Source organism: Salvelinus sp. IW2-2015, linkage group LG15 (genome assembly GCF_002910315.2).
Source record: "Salvelinus sp. IW2-2015 linkage group LG15, ASM291031v2, whole genome shotgun sequence".
In the NCBI taxonomy this organism is placed as follows: Eukaryota; Metazoa; Chordata; class Actinopteri; order Salmoniformes; family Salmonidae; genus Salvelinus; species Salvelinus sp. IW2-2015.
The window spans coordinates 13,913,250-13,924,447 of record NC_036855.1 but is presented as its reverse complement, the minus strand read 5'-3'; the positions used below and the strand labels follow the sequence as shown (position 1 = coordinate 13,924,447).

Sequence of the window (11,198 nt, the reverse complement as noted above, 5' to 3'; positions counted from 1 at the left end):
ACATAAGCCTTTTCCTAACTATCTTCCAATTATCATCATCCCGGGGATTATGCCGTGGCCAAAACCCACGAGTTATAGTCCCTATTTTATCCACAGCTTCTGGATTCCCATTTGTCAAACACCCTCCCAGATCTTGTATCCCCCAGTCCCTTTCGATACGTTCTTATTACCCTGATCAATTAGCTCATGTCCATAAAAGAGTCCTTGGGTACAATTACGCTGGCTCTGCTTGTATTTTGCCCTCCTCATAAAATTCAAAATTCCAAAGGCCTGATCTGTCTCTACCATTGGTCTACTCATTGAACCAAACAACTCTCTCATGGATTTGGGTTTAGACAAAATTAACACCGCAGTCCCGTTTGGGGACACTTTTCTACCTAAGTACAACCATCAAATCTGTTGTACTATCTAGCTAGCAACTAAGTTAGTGTTAAGGATAGCTAGCTAGTTAGATAGCATGCAAGTATCCAGGCAGAGTTGCTAGAGAAAATAATAGTTTGCGACATTAACAGAAACTGATCATTAATATAACAACCTTATCAAATTACAAAAGTTTTCAGAAATGTTGACGCTTACAATTATACGCGTGTCCTTGTGTTACTGTCTTGAGGAACAAATGGCGGGTGAATGACTTGCTTGTTCTGCCTCTCCCAGTTTGTTAATAAATTGTAATAAATTCCGTTGTGAAATTGTACACTAATGATTTGAAATTACAGGTAATTTTCAGTCATTCTGTCTATATCAGAACATGTAATAAGCTATTCGGGAAAAAATGATTTTAAATCAACATATTTTATTATATTGTGTATATCAACAAAAAAAATCAAACGTATACTATATGCAATATTGTGTAATTGTATTTGTGTATCTCATGCATTTCCATGAGTACACGCTGTACGTCCCTTCTCAGAGCCGCGAGGCTATGTCACAATGGGACGTCGGACTATCCGGCATCAGTGTATGAGGACTATGATATAGCTTTAGGTCCTTGGGACCACTAGCTGTAATGGCTCTCTACTGCTTTAAAAAGTCATCCCTCTCTAGACCGCTCTAGTTGAGAGTGGCGCCCCTCCCTACTCTTCCGCACTGTTTTTTCAAGACGATTCTATATTGGAAAGTAGATCCATCTAAATCGATTTTACCAGGCGAAAGACAGATTTCGTGGAGAGATTTTCCTATTGGCAATAGATAGGTGAATATTTTCTCTAGCGCTGAAATGTTGTAATGCTGTTGTCTTTACATTCGGCAAACAGTGGTGAAATATGGCCACTGTTTTAGAGCAGCATCTAGATTCCCGTGAAGAAAATGAACACCGACTAGACATTTGATTTGCTAGGTCGTTTCTCTAAACAACGAATTACGTTTTACTGTGTTTGTTAGATTTTACTCCAAAGGGAATAATTTTTTTTGTTAATGTTCATCAAACATTAGTTTGTCTTCCAACGAATAGGCTATCGAAGGGTCGCGCGTTAACCAGGCTATTTATCCTCTCCACAGCAGCCTAATAACAATCCTCATATTACCACATGAGATTGGAGATTTTGATATTGTTTTAGTACCTGATATGTTGGATTTTTCATATTGATCTCTTATAATTACAGCATTATTGTTCAATTATCTATTTTGTAATATGTTATGTCATGAGCTTATATTTTGTCAAGTTTGGGACTGCTTTATTGCACCCTCGACAACCACTGTGATTATTATTTGACCCTGCTGGTCAACATCTTGGCCCTGTTCTGTTATAATCTCCACCCAGCACAGCCAGAAGAGGACTGGCAACCCATCATAGCCTGGTTCCTCTCTAGGTTTCTTCCTAGGTTCTGGCCTCTCTAGGGAGTTTTTCCTAGCCACCGTGCTTCTACACCTGCATTGCTTGCTGTTTGGGGTTTTAGGCTGGGTTTCTGTACAACACTTTGAGATATCAGCTGATGTAAGAAGGGCTTTATAAATAAATTTGATTTGATTTGACTATGAGTTTTGAGTAATTGTGCACTTCTTCACATGATACTGCATTGCTCAGAAATCCAAAATAAAAGTTGTACTCCTGCTCATGCTTTGAGTCTTTATAATGTCTTATGAGCATTTATGACATATTCAACTGGCTCAAACTAGCTGTTATTAAGTCAGGATCATTCAGATAATTATACCTTATAAGGGGGTCATATGCTTATGACAAGTCATAAAATGCTTTTAAACTGCAGCATCTTCCATATACCTGTTATCAAATGTATTGCCATTGTATCTGCTCCCTTCCACCAGGCCTGCAGGCAGCTGCAGTAAGCCACCATGTCCATGGCCCAGCAGCAGAACCAGGTGATCCTCCAGTTCCACTTCGGAACCTTCGGAGACTCCATGCTGCAGAAGATGAACCTGCTCCGCCACCAGACCAGATTCTGTGACGTCACTGTGCGCATCAATGACCTGGAGGTGCGTATCCATCAATCACCTGTGTTTTTGCACTTTTTAAGCATTCTATGCTGCTTTTACTGTTTACCATGTTTTTAAAATCTATTTAATCTATTTTGGTTATTATTGTATTATGCACATGACCTTGAGTTGCAGTCTCTGTATGAATTGTGCTATACAAATAAAGTTTTTCTAACAATATTATTATTATTAGGTCCCAGGTCACAAGGTGGTGTTGGCAGCCGGTTCTCCCTTCCTCCGGGACCAGTTCTTTCTGCAGGACTCATCCACGAGGGAGGTCCAGATCTCCATGATCCAGGAGGCGGAGGTAGGCCATCAGCTGCTACTGTCCTGCTACACGGGAACCCTCGAGCTGCCTGAGATAGAGCTGGTCAACTACCTAACTGTGGCTAGCTTCCTCCAGATGGGCCATGTAGTGGAGCAGTGCACCCAGGCTCTCAAGAAGTTCATCCAGCCACGACCCTGCCAGGTGAAACAGCAGCCTCGGGAGGAGGAAGAAGATGGAGAGACTCTCAGAGCCTCTCATGCCCAGAGAGTACAGGAGCTGCCCCAAGCACAGGTAGTGCATTGTGAGGTGGAGGAGGATGATGAAGACGATGATGATGATGTGACAATTCAGCTGATGACACCTCCCCAGAGGCAGAAGCGAGACAGGAGTGAGGGCGAGGAGAGCCCCATCACCATCGTAAAGGTGGAGTCCGTGTGTGAGCGTGTGTCTGAACGCCCCTCTACCTCCACCGCAGTGAGCTTCCCCACCAGCCCCCCATTGTCGATACACTCCCCCGAGCCCCAGCACTCCCTCATCAACTCCACAGTGGACACCCGGGCTAGCGAAATGACCATGCCACCCATGCCAGGATACCCACTCAGCCCCCTTCCACTACCCACCTCAGCCACAGGGAGACCCAATCTGGGGGGGAACCTACGAAACTCAGACAAATCCCTTCATTGGTACCACCAGTGCCCAAAGTGTGCCCGTGTGTTCCGCCAGTTAGAGAACTACGCCAACCACCTCAAGATGCACAAGCTGTTCATGTGCCTGCTGTGTGGCAAGATGTTCACCCAGAAGGGTAACTTGCACCGTCACATGCGGGTCCACGCTGGCATCAAGCCCTTCCAATGCAAGATCTGTGGCAAGACCTTCACTCAGAAATGCTCTCTCCTGGACCACCTGAACTTACACAGCGGAGACAAGCCCCATCGCTGTAACTACTGCGACATGGTGTTTGCACACAAGCCCGTGCTCCGCAAACACCTCAAACAAATCCATGGCAAGAACAGCTTTGACAATGCCAACGAGAGGAGCCAACTACACAACGGGATTCTGGACGTTGAGTATGGGCGTCTGCAGGACTGTAGCATGGACAATAGCATGGACAATAAGCCTGTTCTTATGGGTGACTCTCTGTAGCACTGTATCGCTTTACATTTCTGCTGAGTCACAAATTAATAGCTGCGTAGTAGTGTTAGCTGAATTGTAAACCACACTGTATGGTACTTGAAGGTATAACACTGAATACTAGAAGAGTTACTGTAAAATGAGTACCAAAATTATGAACAAATGATTTGTCCTCATGAGTATTGTTTTGGCTAAGGAAGTCTAAGGTAGAACCAAAGTGATGATAGTGTGTCTGTAGAACATAATGTTTTTATTGTCAATGATGCCTCTTTTGGAAATGGGGTAGACGATATACACTACCGTTCAAAAGTTTGGGGTCACTTAGAATTGTCCTTCTTTTTGAAAGAAAAGCACCTTTTTTGTCCATTAAAATAACATAAAATTGATCAGAAATACAATGTAGACATTGTTAATGTTGTAAATGACTATTGTAGCTGGAAACGGCGGATATTTCATGGAATATCTACAGTTGAAGTCGGAAGTTTAATGACACCTTAGACAAATACATTTAAACTCAGTGTTTCACAATTCCTGACATTTAATCCTAGTAAAATTCCCTGTCTTAGGTCACTTAGGATCACCACTTTATTTTAAGAATGTGAAATGTCAGAATAATAGTAGAGAATGATTAATTTCAGCTTTTATTTCTTTCATCACATTCCCAGTGAGTCAAAAGATTATATACACTCAATTAGTATTTGGTAGCATAGCCTTTAAATTGTTTAACTTGGGTCAAACATTTCAGGAATCCATCCACAAGCTTCTCACAATAAGTTGGGTGAATTTTAGCCCATTCCTCCTGACAGAGCTGGTGTAACTGAGTCAGGTCTGTAGGCCTCCTTGCTCGCACACGCTTTTTCAGTTCTGCGCACAAATTTTCTATGGGATTGAGGTCAGGGCTTTGTGATGGCCACTCCAATACCTTGACCTTGTTGTCCTTAAGCCATTTTGCCACAACTTTGGAAGTATGATTGGGGTCATTGTCCATTTGGAAGACCCATTTGCGACCAAGCTTTAACTTCCTGACTGATGTCTTGAGATGTTGCATCAATATATTCACATAATTTTCTCTCCTCATGATGCCATCTATTTTGTGAAGAGCACCAGTCCCTCCTGCAGCAAAGCACCCCCACAACATGATGCTGCCAACCTGTGCTTCACGGTTGGGATGGTGTTCTTCGGCTTGCAATCCTCCCCCTTTTTCCTCCAAACATAACAATGGTCATTATGGCCAAACAGTTCTATTTTTGTTTCATCAGATCAGAAAACATTTCTCCAAAAAGTACAATCTTTGTCCCCATGTGCAGTTGCAAACCGTAGTCTGGATGGTGGTTTTGGAGCAGTGGCTTCTTCCATGCTGAACAGCCTTTCAAGTTTTGTTGATTTAGGACTCATTTTACTGTGGACATAGATACTTTTGTACCTGTTTCCTCCAGCATCTTCACAAGGTCCTTTGCTGTTCTGGGATTGATTTGCACTTTTCACACCAAAGTACGTTCATCTCTAGGAGCGCTATGACGGCGGTGTGGTCCCATGGTGTTTATACTTGCGTACTATTGTTTGTACAGATGAACGTGGTACCTTCAGGCGTTTGGAAATTGCTCCCAAGGATGAACCAGACTTGTGGAGGTCTAAAAAAAAATTCTGAGGTCTTGGCTGATTTCTTTTGATTTTCCCATGATGTCAAGCAAAGAGGCACTGAGTTTGAAGGTAGGCCTTGAAATACATCCACAGGTTCACCTCCAATTGACTCAAATGATGTCAATTAGCCTATCAGAAGCTTTTAAAGCCATGACAATTTTCTGGAATTTTCCAAGCTGTTTAAAGGCACAGTCAACTTAGTGTATGTAAACTTCTGACCCACTGGAATTGTGATACAGTGACAAATTGAAATAATCTGTCTGTAAACAATTGTTGGGAAAATTACCTGTGTCATGCACAAAGTAGATGTCCTAACCGACTTGCCAAAACTATAGTTTGTTAACAAGAAATTTGTGGAGTGGTTGAAAAACAAGTTTTAATGACTCAGACCTAAGTGTATGTAAACTTCTGACTTCAACTGTACATAGGCGTACAGAGGCACATTATCATCAACCATCACTCCTGTGTTCCAATGGCACGTTGTGTTATCTAATCCAAGTTTATCATTTTAAAAGGCTAATTGATCATTAGAAACCCTTTTGCAATTATGTTTGCACAGCCAAAAACTGTTGTCCTGCTTAAGGAAGCAATAAAACTGTCCTTCTTGAGACTAGTTGAGTATCTGGAGCATCAGCATTTGTGGGTTCGATTACAGGCTCAAAATGGCCAGAAACAAAGGACTTTCTTTTTTTTGACACCATCTGTCAAGCATGGTGGAGGCAATGTGATGGTAAAGTGGGAGATTTGTACAGGGTAAAAGCAATCTTGAAGGAAGGCCATCACTCCATTTTGCAACATCATGCCATACCCTGTGGATGGAGCTTAATTGGAGCCCATTTCCTCCTACAACAGGACAATGACCCAAAGCACAGCTCCAAACTATGCAATAACTATTTAGGGAAGAAGCAGTCAGCTGGTATTCTGTCTATAATGGAGTGGCCAGCACAGTCACCGGATCTCAACCCTATTGAGCTTTTGTGGGACCAGCTTGACCGTATTGTACGTAAGAAGTGCCAATCCAATCCGAAATCTCTTCAGATTACCTCAACAAATTGACAACTAGATTGCCAAAGGTCTGCAAGGCTGTAATTGCTGCAAATAGAGGATTCTTTGACGAAAGCAAAGTTTGAAGGACACTATTATTTCAATTAAAAATCATTATTTATAACCTTGTCAACGTCTTGACTATATTTCCTATTCATTTTGCGACTCATTTCATTAATGTTTTCATGGAAAACAAGGACATTTCTAAGTGACCCCAAACTTTTGAATGGCAGTGTATGCTTGAATATTGTATAAGGACAAGACATGTGGGTGAGGATAATGAGTATGTTGTGGTTCTACTGTGACACACAGTATCACAGGATCAGATTCCCAACAGGAAAACAATAAGTCACATTTATCTTTAAAGAGAATCAACGGGATCTTAAGCACTTACAAATGTGTAATGTATATTGTACGAATTAGAATTCATAACATATCGTATGAATTGCAGGAGGTAACATATCATACCGAATGGATGACGTTGAACACAATTTTCAGGGACCCGTTTTGGCTCATGAGCACTACTTTCAACACTACTGGCTGAAAGTATACAAAATCTTTATAACACATTTTAAGTGACACTAAAAGCTGATCTATTTGCTATGTTTTTACATTGTAGGTACAGGATAATTACAGTGTGTGCACACATTAGTACTTAGTGTGGCCTGTTTGGGCCAACTGGCAATTTAAGTTTATTTGCTAGTCTAATTGATAGCCTATAAAGTCCAAACAGGAATAGTTGTAAGTACTATGTAACAATGTGTATCTATACTGTTGTTACGAATCCCTTTGGCCCGACAGTCTAGGGGGGATGCTAATGGAACCCGTAACATAACTCATGCAAAGTGTAACAGTGACAAAGTAACAGTGAGAACGAAATAACCACAGACAACTTAATTACCGTCAAACACTCAAGGTTTATTTCTAAACACACGGTAAAGGGGGGCAGGAAAAGGGGCTGAGCTGGACCCAAGGAAAGAAATAATAAGTATCCAAAAACACCGCTAAGTTAGAATAGCCTACTTCACCAACAGCTAACTAACCAAAAATACAGTGGGTGGTCCGCCCAGGTCTAACTAGTGTATTTAACAACGTTTACCTACGGGTAGTGTATGCCCAAGGGCGACTTGTCTGGTTACCCCCTTTTCCCACCATCAAACAAACACTCAAACACCATAACCAAAACAATACTCACAGGTGGGGACAAAGTGACATGTAGTTGCAAACCAAACACGAGATCTACAGACAGATGGCATTGACAGACAGATTGAGCTCTTGAGAAAACAACTGACAGGGGTTTTAAACCAAGGGAAATTAACTGTGATTGGGTAGGAGAAAAGGAGCAGGTGTCTTCTGATTAGCGACTGATTGATGACTGATTGGGGAATGATGATTGTCACCTGTGAGTAGGGGAGAAGGAGAGAACAGAAATACACACAGGATACACACAGAATACTTGTATCCGTAACAACTGTAATAACACTGTACCTGCCAATGTCACCACCATGTAAATACTGGTAAATGTTTTTCAGCACAATGGAACAAATCAAGTCAGCCTGAAACCTCAAAAGCATTAGCTCGCTTTCTACAGTAGATGGAGCCATTGTATACCATGTCATCGCACAGCATGATGAGTTGTCATTTAAACCCTCAGAGCTCTAGCTGGCCATTGTTGTGGGTGTATGTATCACTGGGGTTACAGTACTGTCATTCAAGATTGGAACATGGTTTAGAACACTCCCAATGCCACAGCACCATGGTGGTTATTATAATGTAGTAAATGAATGGACTCATAATATTGACACTATTATTTTTCTCTGCTCCATTTAGATAGCAATATCCCTATTGTACTTCATACCATGCATTATGAATAGATGTATTCACTGTGTAACACTTATCTCTGTTTTATTTACATAGATCTGAGATTAAGGGGCCACATCAGTTAATTGATTACTTGACCAGTGATTACAAATAACCTACAGGCTTCCAGCCGCCCATCTTATTATGCCATATTGATGTGATTTCTGAGACATTAAACACATCACCAGTCATGGCAAAGATGTACAATTCTGAGCATGCCTGCACAGAGTCTTTGTATGTGAATCTGGAACCCGCCCTCTGTGTGTGTGCGGGCGTGCACGTGTGTGTGTGTGTGCACGTGCGTTGGTGCATAGATGCATGGTCTATGGGGCAACTGGCGTATCTTCCCGATCCTAGCCCAATCACTCAGGCAGACAGGGGTCTGCTTGGCTGACGCTCTGCAGTGCCACTGTGTAGCCAGTCGCAATCCTAACTCTTGGCTCACCTACACTTACTGCACGAGCTCTGTGGGCCTATGCGCCTGTCATCGATGTCTATGTTTAAAATATATATATATATTATATAATTATTATATAATTTTGTCAGTAACCCTCCAAAAATTCATTCATAAACCTTTTTAATTTCCATATCTACTAGGAAGCTAAGTATTTGTTTATTGGGCTTCAAGAATGTGACTGATCAAAGTGCTCCAGGAATTAAAAAATAAGTAATTGAACTGATTGAACGTAAGGTGATATCGGTGAACAAACGCCATGGTCAAGGCTACAACTGCGCCAGTGCAGTGAGAGGAGCTTACTCAGGTGATCAAAAGCTCATATCAGACCGAGAGCCTAGTGCTTCGTTCTTAGGTAGTTCATTAGGAGTTTTAGTTTAGAAAACGTTCTCTGCGCATTAGTGACTTACAGGGATGGTAAAAACAGCTTGAAAGCCGTAGCAACACCAGGGTGTTGGGGTGGGCATTCTATGTTTTTGTTCTATGTTGTCTATTTCTATGTGTTTGGTCGGGTGTGGTTCTCAATCAGAGGCAGCTGTCTTTCGTTGTCTCTGATTGAGAACCATACTTAGGTAGCCTTTTCCCACCTGTGTTTTGTGGGTAGTTGTTTTCTGTTTTGTGTCTTCACCAGACAGGACTGTTTCGTTTTGTTATTTTTTTGTTCTAGTGTTCAGTGTTATTAAAAGTCATGAACACGTACCACGCTGCACCTTGGTCCTCTCCTTCTTCCTCAGACGAACATCGTTACACAGGGAAACTGAGCAGAAGGGAGTGGTGATTCAAATTTCAAAATCAGCAGTTCTGCAACATCTTTAATTGAGCCTTTCATTCTACAAAATTTCCGGCCTCAACACGTTACTTAAAGATAACTGTATAGGAAGCTCTGGGACAGGTCGTCTGGATACTGGACAGCCAATAAATTGGCAGATGCAAATAGAGTATTATATTTAGTGGACAACAGTTCTTGAGGGCTCAAACAAAAAAAGTGGTTTACAATGTTATTCATACTGGTGAACCGGTGTTTGAGTTGTGGTTGCAATATCAACAGTGCTTTATATCTGGTATATATTGGCATGCATCATTCAAGACTAAGTTTAAATTGCAGCACAATGGACATATAACGCACAATGTCTCAGGGGGACTTCAGAAGATCAGCAGAGTCTCTCAAGTTGGATTTCATTTCATTTACCTTGATTGCAGTCCATTTGTGTAGGCCAGACACAACCTGAGATCAACAATAAATAGTGGCAACATTCATCCTCAAGCTGAAGATTTTTCCTCATTCTTAGGCTATTTGATGTGTAATTTTTATAAAAGGTTTATAAATAAGAGCTAAATTGCAGCTAAATACTGCTATAAATAGTAGGCTATACTGCATAATGAAACAATCCATAATAAGCTAGTGTTTTGAGGGTGGACTGACATTTGACATTAATAGACTGGTTTTACCTACAACAACTTTCTATCCAAGCTGGGAGAGAGCGGAGGATGGCTCATGTCATGCAGGTTCAGGTATGCTATACAGGACAGTTGTATTTAGTTTTTTTTATCAATTGGTTGCTGATTAGTATGGTGTTGTATCGAACATAGAGTTGAAGTCGGAAGTTTACATACACTTAGGTTGGAATCATTAAAACTTGTTTTTCAACCACTCCACAAATGTCTTGTTAACAAACTATAGTTTTGGCAAGTCGGTTAGGACATCTACTTTGTGCATCACACAAGTAATTTTTCCAACAGTTGTTTACAGACAGATTATTTCACTGTATCACAATTCCAGTGGGTCAGAAGTTTACATACACTAAGTTGACTGTGCCTTTAAACAGCTTGGAAAATTCGAGAAAATTATGTCATGACTTTAGAAGCTTCTGATAGGCGAATTGAGTCTATGTTTAAAATATATATATATTTATATAATTATTATATAATTTTGTCAGTAACCCTCCAAAAATTCATTCATAAACCTTTTTAATTTCCATATTTACTAGGAAGCTAAGTATTTGTTTATTGGGCTTCAAAGAATGTGACTGATCAAAGTGCTCCAGGAATTAAAAAATAAGTAATTGAACTGATTGAACGTAAGGTGATATCGGTGAACAAACGCCATGGTCAAGGCTACAACTGCGCCAGTGCAGTGAGAGGAGCTTACTCAGGTGATAAAAGTTATTCAGAACCAGACGAGCCCTAGTGCTTCGTTCTTAGGTAGTTCATTAGGAGTTTTAGTTTAAGAAAACGTTCTCTGCGCATTAGTGACTTACAGGGATGGTAAAAACGGCTTGAAAGCCGTAGCAACACGGGTGTTGGGGTGGGCATTCTATGTTTTTGTTCTATGTTGTCTATTTCTATGTGTTTGGTCAGGGATGTGGTCTC

General features: G+C 41.1%; 1 protein-coding gene across 1 annotated transcript; it reads left to right on the top strand.

Annotated features, from left to right (window-relative positions):
- Positions 1 to 1,069: 1,069 nt before the first annotated feature.
- Positions 1,070 to 5,338, top strand: LOC111974868 (zinc finger and BTB domain-containing protein 26-like). Its single transcript, XM_024002929.2, has 3 exons — positions 1,070 to 1,192; positions 2,263 to 2,430; positions 2,624 to 5,338. The coding sequence occupies exons 2-3, from the start codon at positions 2,290 to 2,292 to the stop codon at positions 3,839 to 3,841; spliced, it is 1,359 nt and encodes a 452-aa protein (XP_023858697.1). The 5' UTR covers positions 1,070 to 1,192; positions 2,263 to 2,289; the 3' UTR covers positions 3,842 to 5,338.
- The last annotated feature ends 5,860 nt before the right edge of the window (positions 5,339 to 11,198 follow it).

Excerpts from the sequence above, each read along its gene's own strand:
- LOC111974868 (XM_024002929.2), top strand. The coding sequence starts at position 2,290 with ATGTCCATGGCCCAGCAGCAGAACCAGGTGATCCTCCAGTTCCACTTC. Across the intron at positions 2,431-2,623 it reads TGCGCATCAATGACCTGGAG|GTCCCAGGTCACAAGGTGGT; the intron begins GTGCGTATCCAT and ends TATTATTATTAG.